This window comes from Panulirus ornatus, chromosome 15, assembly GCF_036320965.1.
Source record: "Panulirus ornatus isolate Po-2019 chromosome 15, ASM3632096v1, whole genome shotgun sequence".
Lineage (NCBI taxonomy): Eukaryota > Metazoa > Arthropoda > Malacostraca > Decapoda > Palinuridae > Panulirus > Panulirus ornatus.
The window spans coordinates 18,986,672-19,006,585 of NC_092238.1; the positions used below are offsets into that span (position 1 = coordinate 18,986,672).

Sequence of the window (19,914 nt, forward strand, 5' to 3'; positions counted from 1 at the left end):
ATTATTCCCTCAACTGCCACATTACTCACCTTTGCATTCAAATCACCCATCACTATAACCCAGTCTCATGCATCAAAACCACTAACTCAGTCATTCAGCTGCTCCCAAAACATTTGCCTCTCATGATCTTTCTTCTCATGCCCAGGTGCATATTCACCAATAATCACCCATCTCTCTCCATCAACTTTCAGTTTTACCCATATCAATCTAGAGTTTACTTTCTTACACTCTATCACATACTCCCACCACTCCTGTTTCAGGAGTAGTGCTACTCCTTCCCTTGCTCTTGTCCTCTCACTAACCCCTCACTTTACTCCCAAGACATTCCCAAACCACTCTTCCGCTTTACCCTTGAGCTTCGTTTCACTCAGAGCCAAAACATCCAGGTTCCTTTCCTCAAACATACTACCTATCTCTCCTTTTTTCTCATCTTGGTTACATCCACACACATTTAGACACCCCAATCTGAGCCTTCGAGGAGGATGAGCACTCCCCGCGTGACTCCTTCTTCTGTTTCCCGTTTTAGAAAGTTAAAATACAACAATATATACAACAAATCAATACATATATATATATATATATATATATATATATATGGTGTGGGAGGCAAGTTGTTAGAAGCAGTGAAAAGTTTTTATCGAGGATGTAAGGCATGTGTACGTGTAGGAAGAGAGGAAAGTGATTGGTTCTCAGTGAATGTAGGTTTGCGGAAGGGGTGTGTGATGTCTCCATGGTTGTTTAATTTGTTTATGGATGGGGTTGTTAGGGAGGTGAATGCAAGATTTTTGGAAAGAGGGGCAAGTATGAAGTCTGTTGGGGATGAGAGAGCTTGGGAAGTGAGTCAGTTGTTGTTCGCTCTTGATACAGCGCTGGTGGCTGATTCCTGTGAGAAACTGCAGAAGCTGGTGCCTGAGTTTGGTAAAGTGTGTGAAAGAAGAAAGTTAAGAGTAAATGTGAATAACAGCAAGGTAATTAGGTACAGTAGGGTTGAGGGTCAAGTCAATTGGGAGGTAAGTTTGAATGGAGAAAAACTGGAGGAAGTAAAGTGTTTTAGATATCTGGGAGTAGATCTGGCAGCGGATGGAACCATGGAAACGGAAGTGGATCATAGGGTGGGGGAGGGGGCGAAAATCCTGGGAGCCTTGAAGAATGTGTGGAAGTCGAGAACATTATCTCGGAAAGCAAAAATGGGTATGTTTGAAGGAATAGTGGTTCCAACAATGTTGTATGGTTGCGAGGCGTGGGCTATGGATAGAGTTGTGCGCAGGAGGATGGATGTGCTGGAAATGAGATGTTTGAGGACAATGTGTGGTGTGAGGTGGTTTGATTGAGTAAGTAACGTAAGGGTAAGAGAGATGTGTGGAAATAAAAAGAGCGTGGTTCAGAGAGCAGAAGAGGGTGTTTTGAAATGTTTTGGGCACATGGAGAGCATGAGTGAGGAAAGATTGACCAAGAGGATATATGTGTCAGAGGTGGAGGGAACGAGGAGAAGTGGGAGACCAAATTGGAGGTGGAAAGATGGAGTGAAAAAGATTTTGTGTGATCGGGGCCTGAACATGCAGGAGGGTGAAAGGAGGGCAAGGAATAGAGTGAATTGGATCGATGTGGTGTACCGGGGTTGACGTGCTGTCAGTGGATTGAATCAGGGCATGTGAAGCGTCTGGGGTAAACCATGGAAAGCTGTGTGGGTATGTATATTTGCGTGTGTGGACGTAAGTATATACATGTGTATGGGGGGGGTTGGGCCATTTCTTTCGTCTGTTTCCTTGCGCTACCTCGCAAACGCGGGAGACAGCGACAAAGTATAATAAAAAAAATAAATAATATATATATATATATGTTGGGAGTGGATCTGGCAGCAGATGGAACCATGGAAGTATATATATATATTTTTCAAAGTATTCGCCATTTCCCGCATTAGTGAGGTAGCGTTAAGAACAGAGAACTGGACATTTGAGGGAATATCCTTCCCTTTTAGTCGCCTTCTACGACAAGCAGGGAATACGTGGAAAGTATTCTTTCTCCCCTATTCCCATATATATTTTTTTTCATTATTTTCATTTTGCTTTGTCGCTGTCTCCGGCGTTTGCGAGGTAGCGCAAGGAAACAGACGAAAGAAATGGCCCAACCCACCCCCATACACAATGTATATATATACACGTCCACACACGCAAATATACATACCTATACATCTCAATGTACACATATATATACACACACAGACACATACATATATACCCATGCACACAATTCACACTGTCTGCCTTTATTCATTCCCATTACCACCTCGCCACACATGGAATACCATCCCCCTCCCCCCTCATGTGTGCAAGGTAGCACTAGGAAAAGACAACAAAGGCCCCATTCGTTCACACTCAGTCTCTAGCTGTCATGCAATAATGCCCGAAACCACAGCTCCCTTTCCTCATCCAGGCCCCACACAACTTTCCATGGTTTACCCCAGACACTTCACATGCCCTGATTCAATCCACTGACAGCACGTCAACCCCAGTATACCACATTGATCCAATTCACTCTATTGCTTGCATGCCTTTCAGCCTCCTGCATGTTCAGGCCCCGATCACACAAAATCTTTTTCACTCCATCTTTCCACCTCCAATTTGGTCTTCCACTTCTCCTCATTCCCTCCACTTCCGACACACATATCCTCTTGGTCAATCTTTCCTCACTCATTCTCTCCATGTGCCCAAACCATTTCAAAACACCCTCTTCTGCTCTCTCAACCACGCTCTTTTTATTTCCACACATCTCTCTTACCCTTACATTACTTACTCGATCAAACCACCTCACACCACACATTGTCCTCAAACATCTCATTTCCAGCACATCCACCCTCCTGCGCACAACTCCATCCATAGCCCACGCCTCGCAACCATACAACATTGTTGGAACCACTATTCCTTCAAACATACCCATTTTTGCTTTCTGAGATAATGTTCTCGACTTCCACACATTCTTCAAGGCTCCCAGGATTTTTGCCCCCTCCCCCACCCTATGATTCACTTTCGCTTCCATGGTTCCATCCGTTGCCAGATCCACTCCCAGATATCTAAAACACTTTACTTCCTCTAGTTTTTCTCCATTCAAACTTACCTCCCAATTGACTTGACCCTCAACCCTACTGTACCTAATAACCTTGCTCTTATTCACATTTACTCTTAACTTTCTTCTTTCACACACTTTACCAAACTCAGTCACCAGCTTCTGCAGTTTCTCAAATGAATCAGCCACCAGCGCTGTGTCATCAGCGAACAACAACTGACTCACTTCCCAAGCTCTCTCATCCACAACAGACTTCATACTTGCCCCTCTTTCCAAAACTCTTGCATTCACCTCCCTAACAACCCCATTCATAAACAAATTAAACAACCATGGAGACATCACACACCCCTGCCGCAAACCTACATTCACTGAAAACCAATCACTTTCCTCTCTTCCTACACGTACACGTGCCTTACATCCTCGATAAAAACTTTTCACTGCTTCTAACGACTTGCCTCCCACACCATATATTCTTAATACCTTCCACAGAGCATCTCTATCAACTCTATCATATGCCTTCTCCAGATCCATAAATGCTACATACAAATCCATTTATATATATATATATATATATATATATATATATATATATATATATATATATATATATATATATATATATATATATATAATAACATATACATAAATAATAAAAAGATGTTTTGGAAGGAGGTAAATAAAGTGTGTAAGACAAGGGAACAAATGGGAACCTCAGTGAAGGGGGCTAATGGGGAGGTGATAACAAGTAGTGGTGATGTGAGAAGGAGATGGAGTGAGTATTTTGAAGGTTTGTTGAATGTGTTTGATGATACAGTGGCAGATATATGTGTGTGTGTGTGTGTGTGTGTATGAATGGATATGCCTTTCTTCATCTGTTTACTAGCGCTACCTTGCTGATGTGGGAAAGCACCAATCAAGTATATTAATAAAATAATAATAATAATAATAATAATAATAATAATAATAATAATAATAATAATAATAATATTAATAATAATAATAATAATAATAATAATAATATGGGGTTAGGGGAGAAAGAATACTTCCTACGTATTCCCTGCATGTCGTAGAAGGCGACTAAAAGGGAAGGGAGCGGGGGGGGGCTGGAAATCCTCCCCTCTCATTTTTGTTAATTTTCCAAAAGAAGGAACAGAGAAGGGGGCCAGATGAGGATATTCCCTCAAAGGCCCAGTCCTCTGTTCTTAACGCTACCTCGCTAATGCGGGAAATGGGAAATAGTATGAAAGAAAAGAAAGAAAATAATAGTGATAATAATAATAATAATAATAATAATAATAATAATAATAATAACATATACATAAATAATAAAAAGATGTTTTGGAAGGAGGTAAATAAAGTGTGTAAGACAAGGGAACAAATGGGAACCTCAGTGAAGGGGGCTAATGGGGAGGTGATAACAAGTAGTGGTGATGTGAGAAGGAGATGGAGTGAGTATTTTGAAGGTTTGTTGAATGTGTTTGATGATACAGTGGCAGATATAGGGTGTTTTGGTCGAGGTGGTGTGCAAAGTGAGAGGGATAGGGAAAATGATTTGGTAAACAGAGAAGAGGTAGTAAAAGCTTTGCAGAAGATGAAAGCTGGCAACGCAGCGTGGTTGGATGGTATTGCTGTGGAATTTATTAAAAAAGGGGGTGACTGTATTGTTGACTGGTTGGTAAGGTTATTTAATGTATGTAGGACTCATGGTGAGGTGCCTGAGGATTGGTGGAATGCCTGCATAGTGCCATTGTACAAAGGCAAAGGGGACAAGGGTGAGTGCTCAAATTACAGAGGTATAAGTTTGTTGAGTATTCCTGGGAAATTATATGGGAGGGTATTGATTGAGAGGGTGAAGGCATGTACAGAGCATCAGATTGGGGAAGAGCAGTGTGGTTTCAGAAGTGGTAGAGGATGTGTGGATCAGGTGTTTGCTTTGGAGAATGTATGTGAGAAATACTTAGAAAAGCATATGGATCTGTATGTAGCATTTATGGATCTGGAGAAGGCATATGATAGAGTTGATAGAGATGCTCTGTGGAAGGTATTAAGAACATATGGTGTGGGAGGCAAGTTGTTAGAAGCAGTGAAAAGTTTTTATCGAGGATGTAAGGCATGTGTATGTGTAGGAAGAGAGGAAAGTGATTGGTTCTCAGTGAATGTAGGTTTGCGGCAGGGGTGTGTGATGTCTCCATGGTTGTTTAATTTGTTTATGGATGGGGTTGTTAGGGAGGTGAATGCAAGAGTTTTGGAAAGAGGGGCAAGTATGCAGTCTGTTGTGGATGAGAGAGCGTGGGAAGTGAGTCAGTTGTTGTTCACTGATGATACAGTGCTGGTGGCTGATTCATGTGAGAAACTGCAGAAGCTGGTGACTGAGTTTGGTAAAGTGTGTGAGAGAAGAAAGTTGAGAGTAAATGTGAATAAGAGCAAGGTTATTAGGTACAGTAGGGTTGAGGGTCAAGTCAATTGGGAGGTAAGTTTGAATGGAGAAAAACTGGAAGTGAAGTGTTTTAGATATCTGGAAGTCAATTTGGCAGTGGATGGAACCATGGAAGCAGAAGTGAATCATAGGGTGGGGGAGGGGGCAAAAATTCTGGGAGCGTTGAAGAGTGTGTGGAGGTCGAGAACATTATCTCCGAAAGCAAAAATGGGTATGTTTGAAGGAATAGTGGTTCCAACAATGTTGTATGGTTGCAAGGCGTGGGCTATGGATAGAGTGGTGTGCAGGAGGGTGGATGTGCTGGAAATGAGATGTTTGAAGACAATATGTGGTGTGAGGTGGTTTGATCGAGTAAGTAATACTAGGGTAAGAGAGATGTGTGGTAATAAAAAGAGTGTGGTTGAAAGAGCAGAAGAGGGTGTTTTGAAGTGGTTTGGTCACATGGAGAGAATGAGTTAGGAAAGATTGACAAAGAGGATATATGTGTTAGATGTGGAGGGAACGAGGAGAAGTGGGAGACCAAATTGGAGGTGGAAGGATGGAGTGAAAAAGATTTTGAGTAATCGGGGCCTGAACATGCAGGAGGGTGAAAGGCGTGCAAGGAATATAGAGAATTGGAATGATGTGGTATACCACGGCTGACGTGCTGTCAATGGATTCAACCAGGGCATGTGAAGCGTTTGGGGTATAACATGGAAAGTTCTGTGGGGCCTGGATGTGGAAAGGGAGCTGTGGTTTCGGTGCATTATTGCATGACAGCTAGAGACTGAGTGTGAACGAATGGGGCCTTTGTTGTTTTTTCCGAGCACTACCTCGCACACATAATGGGGGAGGAGGTTGTTATCACATGTGTGGCAAGGTGGCGATGGGAATGAATAAGGGCAGACAGTATGAATCATGTACACGTGTATATATGTATATGTCTGTGTGTGTATGTACATGTATACACTGAGATGTATAGGTATGTATATTGCGTGTGTGGACGTGTATGTATATACATGTGTATGTTGGTGGGTTGGGCCATTCCTTCGTCTGTTTCCTTGCGCTACCTCACTAACGCGGGAGACAGCGACAAAGCAAATAAATATAAAAAACGAATAAATAAATAATGAGTGTTGCACATGTGCATCCTCATATGAAGATTGGGCGCTTTATGGGGAAAAGTGTCACCTGTACTTCAATTAGTGATGCTGGTCATAATTACTGCAGGAGAAAGAAAACCAAAAGATAGTAAAATTCTAGTCTGCTTTTGGTAGGAAAGAAGTAAATAGTGAATTAGCCATCTCTTACTTTGCCAATGCTTATATATTATCTTTGAGATGTTGCCTGCACAACTAATCTGCAGGATAAGACATGCAGGCAGGGAGATCCTGAAGACAAAATGGCGCAGTAATATCTATCAAGGAGTATGACAAGGAACGCTGCAATGAAGAATAATGTTATCCAAAAGAGAGAGAAGCATGAATTTGTATGGCAAACTCTTTTTAAGTGAGCTCTGTTGAAGAAGGATAACTGAAAAAGGTTAGCTCCCCTTTTAAAAATATGGACACGCAATCATCCTCCTGCCAATAAACACAGTAACTATCAATAAGTTGCATTACTCTAAGGTACCCTAATGTCAAAGAAGAAATATTTTCTTTCATCCTCAGGCACATAAACAAATACACTGTAACTAAATTGATTAAATAAAACAAAATTACAGCATCACTTTACTTACATCAGCATGAAGGGCGAGTTGACGGACTAGGACAGGAAGATTAGCATCTGAAACTAGCCTAGGATCTCCACCACCTCCTACAAATTCTTTTAACTCTGGGCGGCACAAGACACCAACGCTGTTAGAAGAATGGTCTGCTGGCACCACCTCTACAACTGTGTGGTTAAACTGACCCTGTTCCAAAGATATGCCATATAAAAATTTTGTCATGACAGTTTTAGTACAAACAGATATTCTGACACTAGATGGAGTTAAGCAAAAGTGCAGTGATAATTAGAACTTGTCAAGATCTCACACTAGATGATAAATAAGATCATTCTATTCTTTCTGTACTTAAATTACATGTAAGCACAAAAAGAAAAGGAAATTGGCCTCAAATCTAAGCAAAAAATAAATAATCAGTAGAACTCTATACAACTTATAAAAAACAATTACTCATGTCACCTACAACCACCACTAGATATCTGCACATCAATTTCAGGTCACTGCACCTACCCAGAATTAGAATGTTCTTTTTCAGAATACATAATGTTAAGAAACTGACAGAGGAAAGCAAAGGAAGAATAGAAGATTTTGGAAGGAAGCTGAGGAAAAAGTTTGGTGAAAATAAGAAATTGTACAGAAAAGAAGTGAAAAAAGAAAGAGATGGTAGGAGAAAGTGAGGCAACAGTTGTTATATGCATGGGTATTGAGGATGGAAGGAAAAGGACACAAGTGCAGGGCCTATGGCAAAATGGAAGGTAAAAATCGCATTAATGACTTTAAACGTAGGAAAGGCACCTGCAATGGAGGAAATTAAGGCTGAAATGCTGAAGTATGGAAGAAAAAGTGTGATAAGAGTGGATGCATTTGATATGTAATTTAGGGTGGAAGTGGAAGGGTGTGCCTGAGGACTGAGTGAAAGCGTTCCTTGTTCTTTCATTCAAAAGGAAAAGGTGCTAAGGATGTATATAGCAATCACATGAGAATAAGTCAGTTAAATATACCAGAAAAAGTGTATACAAGAGTGTTGACTGACAGATACCAGAAAAAGTGTATACAAGAGTGTTGACTGACAGAGTAATGGAAGTGGGTGAATGCAGAGTAAGTGAGGAGCAAGGGGGTTTTAGGAAAGGTCGTTCTTTCAGCCTTTTTTGGTAGTTACTATGATCCATCCCCTCACTTTAGCTCACGAAGTGCTTCTGAATTCTCTACAATATTGTATATGACCAAATTGTTATGCAAAAGTAGGAAGGTAGGGTTGCCCTTTACCTAAGTAATATTCCTGAGGGGTTAAAATCTAAACATCACATACCTAGCTAATAATCTTATGCAAGCGACTATTTGATTTTTAATACAAAATATATAAATAAGGATTTGGGTGAAATGATTTTCTTTTCATTCTTGATCACCATTTTCAGCATTAGAGAGGTAGTACCAGGAACAGACCAAGAAAGGCCACATATGCTCACATCCATTCTCTGGCTCTCATGTGTACTGCAATGAAACCACAGCTCTATCCATAACCATGCACCACAAAACTTTTAATGACTTACCCCAGACACTACACATGCCCTGATTCAGTTCACTGACAGTACATCAGCCCCAGTATGCTATATCATTCCAATTCATTCGATCCTATGCATACTTTTCACCCTATTGTATGTTCAGGCCCCAAATGCTCAAAATCTATTTCATTCCAACCCTCCATTCCAATTTGGTCCCCCAATTCACCTTGTTCTATCCACTTCTGACACATATATCCTCTTTGTCAACCTTTCCTCACTCATTCTCTCTATATGTCCTAACCATTTCAGCACTCTCAACCACATTCATCCCATTACAATACGTCCCCCTTACTATTTCATTATTTAATCAAACCACCTCATACCAAATATTGTCCTCAAACATTTCATTTCCAACACATGCTTCCTCTGCACATACCTCACATCCATATAGTATTGTTGGGACTACTATACCATCAAATATACTCATTTTCATCCTCCCAGACAACATTCTCTCTTTCCATACATTTTTCATCACTCCCAGAACCTTCGCCTTCTCCCCCACCCTATGACTCATTTCTGCTTCTATGTTCCATTTGCTGCCATGGCCACTCCCAGATGTATAAAACACCTCACTTCCTCCAATTTTTCTCCATTCAAACTCACACACCAACTAACCCATCCCTCTAACCTGTCTCTCAACCCTGCTGAACAAAATAACTTTGCTTTTATTTATATTCACTCTCAACTTTCTCCTTTCACACACTCTTCCAAACTCAGTCAACAACTTTAGCTGTTTTTTACTCAAATCTGCCACCAGTGCTGTATCATCGGCCTACAACAATTGACTCACTTCCCAGGCCCTCACATCACAACAGATTACATACTCGCCCCTCTCTCCAAGACTCTCATATTTACTTCCCCTATCACCCCACCTATAAATAAATCAAACAACCATGGTGACATCACACACCCCTGCTGCAGACCAACCTTTACTGGGAACCATTCACCCTCCTCACTCCTCCTTGTACACATGCCTTACACCCTTGATAAAAACTTCTCATTGCTTTTAGCAGCTTTCCTCCCATGCAGTATATTCTTAAGACAAAGCATCTCTATCAACCCTATCATATGCCTTCTCCAGATTCATATATGCTATCTGTTCATATGCCTTCTCCAGATTCATATATGCCATCTGTTTTTCTAAGTATTTCTCACACACATTCTTTAAAGCAAACATCTGATCCACACATCCTCTACCACTTCAAAATCCATATTGCTCCTCCATAATCTGATGATCTGTACATGCCTTCACCCTCTCAATCAATACCCTCCCATACAACTTACCAGGGATAATCAACAAACTTATACCTCTGTAGTTTGAACACTCACCTTTATCCCCTTTGCCATTACACTATAGTGCTATACATGCATTTTGCCAATCCTCAGGCACCTCATCATCATCCATACATACAGTAAATATCCTTACCAACCAATCAAAAACACAGTCATCCCATTTCTAAACAAATTCAACTACAGTACCATCCAATCTAGCCACCTTGACACATTTCATCTCATGCAAGGCTTTCACCACTCTTTTTTCTTCGCCAAAACACTCTTCATGACTCTCTCGCCTCACATACTACCCTGACAAAAACACCCTACACCTGACACTCTATCATCAAACAATCTAACATTCCTTCAAAATACACACTCCATTCCTTCTTCATTTCATCACTACCAGTTATAATTTCCCCTTTAGCCCCCTTCACCAATGTTCCCATTTGTCCTTCTGTCTTCTGCACATCATTTACCTCCTTCCAAAACATTTTCTTATGCTCCATAAAGTTTGCTGATACTCACTCACCCCAACTCTCATTTGCCCTCTTTTTCAACCCTTGCACCTTCCTCTTGACCTCATGCTGGTTTCTCTTATACATCTCCCAATCACTTGTACTCCTTTCTTGTAAGTATTAAGTACTACCCTAATGCCTCTTTTCTCTTTCACTAGCAACTTTACTTTGTCATCCCATCACTCACTACCCTTTCTAATCTGCCCACCTTCTACCTTTCGCATACAACATGAATTTCTTGAACGTGTCACCATTGCTTCCCTAGATACTTCCCATTCCTCATCCACTCCCCTCGCTTCATTTACCCTCATCTTTTGCCATTATACACTCAATCTTTCCAGGTATTTCTTCACACAAGTCTTTTCAAAACTCACTTACTCTTAACTTTCTCTTCTCATGCATACTGTTTCTGAAATCCTCTACAAATCTTCACCCTAGCCTACACGTGGTAAAGATCAGACATACCACCAGCTGCCCAACTCAGAACCTTCACATCCAAGTCTCTCTTTTGCTAACCTATCAATTAGTATGTAATCCAATAATGTCTGTTGACCATCTTTCCTATTCACCTAAGTATCCTTGTGTATGTCCCTCTTTTTAAAGCAGGTATTCCCAATCACCAGTCCTTTTTCAGCACAAAACTTCACAAACAGTTCATCATTTCCATTCACTTTTCTGAATACCCCATACCCCTCAATAATACCCTCAACTGGCACATTACTCACCTTTGCAATCACATCACACATCACTAATACCCGGTCTCTTGCATTACAATTGCTGACACACTCACGCAGGTGCTCCCTAAGCATTTCATAGTATATACATGAGGAGAGAGGAGAGACAAGTAGCATGTTTGAGGAAAGAAACCTGGATGTTATAGCTCAAATAAAACAAAGCTCAAGGGTAACAGGGAGCAATGGTTTGGAAATGTCTTGGAAGTAAAGTCAGGGCTTGGTGAGAGGACAAGAGCTAAGGAAGGAGTAGCACTACTTCTGAAGCAGGAGTTGTGGTAGTGTGTGATAGATTGTAAGAAAGTAGATTCTAGATTGATGCGAGTAAAACTGAAAGTGGATGGCAAGAGATGGGTGATTATTGGTGCTTATGCACCTGGTCATGAGAAGAAAGATCATGAGAGGCAATTGTTTTGGGAGCAGTTGAGTAAGTGAGTCTGTAGTTTTGGTGCATGAGACAGGGTATTACTGATAAGTGATTTAGATGTGAAGGTAAGTAATGCTGCAGTTGAGGGTACAATTGGTGCGTGTATGGTCTTCAGTGTTATGAATGGAAATGGTGAAGAGCTTGTGGAGTTGTGTGCTGAAAAAAAGGCGACTGAGAATACCTGGTATAAAAAGAGAGATACACACAAGTTTATGTATATGAGTAGGAGAGATGGTTAACTGACATTATTAGATCACATATTAATTGACAGGCTTGTAAATGGGAAGCTTTTGGATGTAAATGTGCTGAAATAAGCAGCTGGTGGGATGTATAATCACTATCTTTTAGAGGTAAGGATGAAGATTTGTTGAGGTCTTTGAAAAAGAGGAGACAATGATGGGGAGATGAGAGTGGTGAGAGTAAGTGAACTTGAAAAGAAAACTTGTGTGAAGAAATACCAGGATAGACTGAGTGTACAATGGCATTAGGTGAGAGTAAACGAAGTGAAGGGAGTGGGTGAGGAATTGGAGGTATTTAGGGAAGCAGTAATGACATGTGCAAGAGATACATGTGGCATGTGAAAGGTGGGAGGTGGGCAGATTGAAAAGGGTAGTGAGTGGTGGAATGAATATGTAAAGTTGCTAGTGAAAGCAAAAACAGAGGCATTTGGGCAGGTTTTACAAGGAAGGAGTGCAAATGATTGGGAGAGGTATAAGAGAACATGGCAGGAGGTCAAGAGGAAGGTGCAGGGGGTTGAAAAAGGTGGCAAATGAGAGTTGGAGTGAGAGAATATCATTAAACTTTAAGGAAAATAAGATCTTTTGTAAGGAGGTAAATAATATGTGAAAGACATATGAACAAATGGAGACATTGGTGAAGGGAGCAAAAGGGAAAGTAACACCAAGTAGAGATGGAGGGAGGAGATGGAAAGAGTACTTTCAAGGATTGTTAAATGTGTTTGATGATAGATTGGCAGATGTAGGATGTTTGGGTTGGGGTGGTATGCAAAGTGAGAGAGTCAAGTAAAGTGGTTTGGTGAAAAGAGGTGGCGAAAAACTTGTGGAAGGTGAAATATGGAAAGGCGGCAGGACTGGATGATATTGCAGTTGAATTGATTTAGGAGGTGGCCATGTAGTTGATTGCTTGGTTAGGGTATTCGATGTATGTAAGGACCATGGTGAAGTGCCTGAAGACTGGAGGAATGCATGTATACTGCCATTGAATAAAGGCAAAAGAGATATAGGTGAGTGTTCAAATTACAAGGTATAAGTTTGTTGAGGATGCCTAGAAAATCATATGGGAGGGTACTGAATGAGAGGGTGAAGGCATGTACAAAGTGTCAGATTGGAGAGGAGTAGTGTGGTTTCAGAAGTGGTGGAGGATGTGTGGATCAGGTGTTTGCTTTGAAGAATGTGTGTGAGAAATATTTAGAAAAACAGATGGATCTGTATGTGGCATTTGTGGATCTGGAATAGGCATATAATAGGGCTGACAGAGAGGCTTTGTTTCACATGCACTGGTTCTGTCCACTGATGGCATGTTGACCCCAGCATACCATATTGTTCCAATTCACTCTATTCCGTGCATGCCTTTCACTTTCCAGCATGTTCAGTCCTCAATCGTTCAAAATCTTTTTCACTGCATCCTTCCACCTTCAATTTGGTCTCTCACTTTTTGTTCCCTCCACTTCTGACACATATATCCTCCTTGTCAACATCTCCTCACTCACTCTATCCATATGTCCAAACCATTTCAATACATCCTCTTCTGCTCTCTCAAACACTCTTTTTATTACCACGCATCTCTCTTACCCTTCTATTACTTACTCCATCAAACCACCTCACACCACATATTGTCCTCAAACATTTCATTTCCAACACATCCACCCACCTTCATACAACCCTATCTGTAGCCCATGCCGAACTGTTATTCCTTCAAACATACTCATTTTTGCTGTCCCAGATAATGTTCTCTCTTTCCATACATTCTTCATCACTTCCACATCCTTCACCCCCTCCCCCAACCTATGACTCACTTCTGCTTCCATTGTCCCATCTGCTGCCAAGTCCACTCCAAGATACCTAAAACACTTCACTTCTTCCAATTTTTCTCCATGCAGACTCACAACCCCACTAACTTGTCCCTCAACCCTGTTGAACCTAATAAACTTGCTTTTATTCACATTTACTCTCAACTTTCTCCTTTCACAAACTCTTCCAAACTCATTCACCAACTTCTGCAGTTTCTTACTCATATCAGCCACCAATGCTGCATCATCAGCAAACAACAACTGACTCGCTTTTCAGGCCCTCTCATGCCCAACAGACTGCATACTTGCCCCTCTCTCCAAAGCTCTTGCATTTATCTCCCTCAACAGCCCATCCATAAACAAATTATACAGCCATGGTGATATCACACACCTTTGTTGCAGACAGTCCTTCACTGATAACCAATCACTCTACTCTCTTCCTACTCATACATATGCCTTACACCCTCGATAAAAACTTCTGTTTCTAGCAGCTTACCTCCCACACTATATATTCTTATATATTCCACAATGCATCCCTATCATAGGCTTTCTCCATATCCATAAATGATGATACAAATCCTTAAGTTTCTCTAAGTATTTCTCACATATCCTCTAACGCTCCTGAAACCAAACTGCTCCTCCCCAATCTGATGCCCTGTAAATGCCTTCATCCTCTCAGTCAATATCCTTCCATACAATTTTCCTGGTATACTCAACAACTTTATGGCTCTGTAGTATGAACACTCACCTTTATCCCTTTTGCCTATATACAATGGCACTAAACATGCATTCCTCCTATCCTCAGGCACTTTACCATAATCCATACATACAGTGAATGCCCTTACCAACCAATCAACAACATCATTCCCTTTCTTAATATATTTCATTGCAATATCATCCACTCCTGCCACCTTATCGGATTTCATCTTCCACAAGGATTTCACCACCTCTTACGTCTTTGCCAAACCACTCTCCCTAACTCTCCCACTTTGTATAACAATCTGACCAAAACATGCTACATCTGCCACTCTACCATCAAACACATTAAACAATCCTTGAAAATACTCACTCCATCAATACCTGTTATCACTTCCTGTTTTGCCGCCTTCACCGATGTCCCCATTTGTTCTCTTTTGTCTTTCAAACATTGTTTACCTCCTTCCAAACTGGTCTCATTTGTTCTCTTTTTCATCCCCTGCACCCTCCTCTTGATCTCCTGATGCTTTCTCTTATACATCTCTCAATCACTTGCACGCCTTCCTTGTATTACCTCCCAAACACCCCTTTCCTCATTCACTAGCACCTTTACTTCTTCATCCCACCACTCATTACCCTTTCTAATCTGCCCATCTCCCACCTTTTCCATGCCACATGCATCTCTTGCACATGCCATCAATGCTTCCCTAAATACCTCTCATTCCTCACCCACTCCTGTCACTTCAGTTCCTCTCACCTTTTGCTGTTCTACACTCAGTCTCTCCTGGTATTTCTTCATGCATATCTCCTTTCCAAGCTCATTTACCCTCACCACTCTCTTCTTCCCAATATTGTCTCCTCTTTTTCAAAAACCTCTACAATCTTCACCCTCGCCTCCACAAGATAGTGATCAGACATCCCACCAGCTGCCTATTTCAGCACATTTACATCCAAAAGCCTCTCTTTTAAATGCCTATCAATTTAATACATTATCTACTAATGCCCATTGACAATCACTCTTCCTCACAGTAGGTATTCCTAATCAAGGTCTTTTTTTTAGCACATAACTCCACAAGCTCTTCACCATTTCCATCTATAACACTGAATACCCCATGCACACCAATTATATCCTCAACTGCCACAGCACTTACCTTCTCATTTAAATGACCCATTACTAATAGCCAGTCTCATGCACCATAACTACAGACACATTCACTCAGCTGCTCCCAAAATACTTGACTCTTATGTCCACGTGCATAAACACCAATAATAAACCATCCATCAACATCTAATTTCAGTTTTATCCACATCACTTTAAATATTTCTTTTTATTCATTTTATTATACTTTGTCCCTGTCTCCCGTATCAGTCAGGTAGCGCAAGGAAACAGATGAAAGAATGGCCAAACCCACCCGCATACATGTATATACATACACGCCCACACACGCACATATATATACCTATACATTTCAACGTATACATACATATACATACACAGACATATACATATAAACACATGTACATAATTCATACTTCCTGCCATTATTCATTCCCATCGCCACCCCAAAACAGATGAAATGACAAACCCCCTCCCCTGCAAGTGCACGAGGTAGCACTACGAAAAGACAACAAAGGCCACATTCGTTCGCATTCAATCCCTAGCTGTCATGTATAATGCACCGAAACCACAGCTCCCTTTCCACATCCAGGCCCCACAGAACTTTCCATGGCTTACCCCAGATGCTTCACATGCCATGGTTCAATCCATTGACAGCACATCGACCCTGGTATACCACATCCTTCCAATTCACTCTACTCATTGCACGCCTTTCACCCTCCTGCATGTTCAGGCCCCAATTGCTCAAAATCTTTTTCACTCCATCTTTCCACCTCCAATTGGTCTCCCACTTCTCCTCGTTCCCTCCACCTCTGACACATATATCCTTTGGTCAATCTTTCCTCACTCATTCTCTCCATGTGACCAAACCATTTCAAAACACCCTCTTCTGCTCTCTCAACCACACTCTTTTTATTACCATACAGCTTACCCTTTCATTACATAATCGATCAAACCACCTCACACCACATACTGTCCTCAAACATCCCATTTCCAGCACATTCACCCTCCTCCACACAACTCTATGTACAGCCCACGCCTCGCAACCATATAATATTGGTGGAACCACTATTCCTTCAAACATACCCATTTTTGCTTTCCGAGATAATGTTCTCGCCTTCCACACATTTTTCAATGCTCCAAGAACTTTCGCCCCCTCCCCCCTCCTTGTGACTCACTTCCGCTTCCATGGTTCCATCCGCTGCCAAATCCACTCCCAGATATCTAAAACACTTCACTTCCTCCAGTTTTTCTCCATTCAAACTTACCTCCCAACTGACTTGTCCCTCAACCCTACTGTACCTAACAACCTTGCTCTTATTCACATTTACTCTCAGCTTTCTTCTTTCATGCACTTCATGAAACTTGGTCAACAGCTTCTGCAGTCTCTCACCCGAATCAGCCACCAGTGCTGTATCATCAGCGAACAACAACTGACTCACTTCCCAAGCTCTCTCACCCAGAACAGACTCCATACTTGCCCCTCTCTCCAAAACTCTTGCATTCACCTCCCAAACACCCCCATCCATAAACAAATTAAATAAACATGAAGACATCGCGCACCCCTGCCGCAAACCGACATTCACTGAGAACCAATCACTTTCCTCTCTTCCCACTCACACATATGCCTTACATCCTCGATAAAAACTTTTCATTGCTTCTAACAACTTGCCTCCCACACCATATATTCTTAATACCTTCCACAGAGCATCTCTATCAACTCTATCATATGCCTTTTCCAGATCCATAAATGCTACATACAAATCCATTTGCTTTTCCAAGTATTTCTCACACACATTCTTCAAAGCAAACACCTGATTCACACATCCTCTACCATTTCTGAAACCACACTTCTCTTCCCCAATTTGATGCTCTGTACATGCCTTTACCCTCTCAATCAATACCCTCACATATAATTTCCCAGGAATACTCAACAAACTTATACCTCTGTAATTTGAGCACTCACCTTTATCTCCTTTGCCTTTGTACAATGGCACTTTGCATGCATTCTGCCAATCCTCAGGCACCTCACCATGACTCATACATACACTGAATATCCTTACCAACCAGTCAACAACACAGTCACCCCTTTTTTTAATAAATTCCACTGCAATACCATCCAAACCCGCTGCCTTGCCGGCTTTCATCTTCCGCAAAGCTTTTACTACCTCTTCTCTGTTTACCAAATCATTCTCCCTAACCCTCTCACTTCCCACATCACCTTGTCTAAAACACCCTATATTTGCCACTCTATCTTCTAATACATTCAACAAACCTTCAAAATACTTACTCCATCTCCTTCTCACATCACCACTACTTGTTATCACATTCCCATTTGCCCCCTTCATGGATGTTCCCATTTGTTCTCTTGTCTTACACACTCGATTTACCTCCTTCCAAAACATCTTTTTATTCTCTCTAAAATCTAATGATACTCTCTCACCCCAACTCTCATTTGCCCTCTTTTTCACCTCTTGCACCTTTCTCTTGACCTCCTGCCTCTTTCTTTTATACATCTCCCACTCATTTGCACTATTTCCCTGCAAAATTCATCCAAAAGCCTCTCTCTTCTCTTTCACTAATAATCTTACTTCTTCATCCCACCACTCACTACCCTTTCTAATCTTCCCACCTCCCATGCTTCTCATACCACAAGCATCTTTTGCACAAGCCATCACTGCTTCCCTAAATACAGCCCATTCTTCCCGCGCTTCCCTTACGTCCTTTCCTTCCACCATTTTACATTCTGCAACCAGTCTCTCTCTTGGTACTTCCTCACAAAAGTCTCCTTTCCAAGCTCACTTACTCTCACCACTCTCTTCACCCTAACATTCTCTCTTCCTTTCTGAAAACCTCTACAAATCTTCACCTTCGCCTCCACAAGATAATGATCAGACATCCCTCTAGTTGCACCTCTCAGCACTTTAACATCCAAAAGTCTCTCTTTCGCATGCCTATCAATTAACACATAATCCAATAACGCTCTCTAGCCATCTTTCCTACTTACATTCGTACACTTATGTATATCTCTCTTTTCAAACCAGGTAATCCCAATCACCAGTCCTTTTTCAGCACATAAGTCTACAAGCTCTTCACCATTTCCATTTACAACACTGAACACTCCACGTACACCAATTATTCCCTCAACTGCCACGTTACTCACCTTTGCATTCAAATCACCCATCACTATAACCCAGTCTCGTGCATCAAAACTACTACCACACTCACTCAGCTGCTCCCAAAACACTTGCCCCTCATGATCTTTCTACTCATGCCCAGATGCATTTGCACCAATAATCACCCATCTCTCTCCATCCACTTTCCGTTTCACCCATATCAATCTAGAGTTTACTTTCTTACACTCTATCATATATTCCAACCACTCCTGTTTCAGGAGTGGTGCTACTCCTTCCCTTGCTCTTGTCCACCTCACCAACCCCTGACTTTACTCCCAAAACATTCCCAAACCACTCTTCCCCTTTAACCCTGGGCTTTGTTTCACTCAGAGCCAAAACATCCAGGTTCCTTTCCTCAAACATACAACCTATCTCTCCTTTCTTCTCATCTTGGTTACATCCACACACATTTAGACACCCCAATCTGAGCCTTCGAGGAGGATGAGCACTCCCCATGCAACTCGTTCTTCTGTTTCCCCTTTTAGAAATATACATTTATTTATTTATTTTGCTTAGTCGCTGTCTCCCACATTAGAGAGGTAGTGCAAGGAAACAGACGAAAGAATGGCCCAACCCACCCACATACACATGTATATACATCAACGTCCTCACAAGTAAATATACATGCCTATACATCTCAATGTATACATATAAATATATATACACACACAGACATATACATATATACCCATGTACATAATTCATACCGTGCCTTTATTCATTCCCATCGCACCCCGCCACATATGAAATAACAACCCCCTTCCCCCTTATATGCGCGAGGTAGTGCTAGGAAAAGACAATAAAGTCCACATTTCTTCACACTCAGTCTCTAGCTGTCATGTAATAATGCACTGAAACCACAGTTCCCTTTCCACATCCAGGCCCCACACAACTTTCCATGGTTTACCCCAGACACTTCACTTGCCCTGGTTCAATCCATTGACAGCACGTTGACCCTGGTATACCACATCGTTCCAATTCACTCTATTCCTTGCATGCCTTTCACCCTCCAGCATGTTCAGGCCCCAATTACTCAAAATATTTTTCACTCCATCTTTCCACCTCCAATTGGGTCTCTCACTTCTCCTCGTTCCCTCCACCTCTGACACATATATCCTCTTGGTCAATCTTTCCTCACTCATTCTCTCCATGTGACCAAACCATTTCAAAACACCCTCTTCTGC

At 41.5% G+C, this 19,914-nt stretch overlaps 1 protein-coding gene across 1 annotated transcript in view; it reads right to left on the minus strand.

The window, feature by feature from the left end:
- The window catches only part of LOC139753740 (tuberin-like), a 354,102-nt gene that overhangs the window by 24,137 nt on the left and 310,051 nt on the right, over nucleotides 1-19,914 (minus strand). Inside the window, exon 14 of the mRNA XM_071670536.1 lies at nucleotides 7,218-7,391. Coding sequence (XP_071526637.1) covers nucleotides 7,218-7,391 — 174 coding nt within the window. The remainder of the gene's footprint in view (nucleotides 1-7,217; nucleotides 7,392-19,914) is intronic.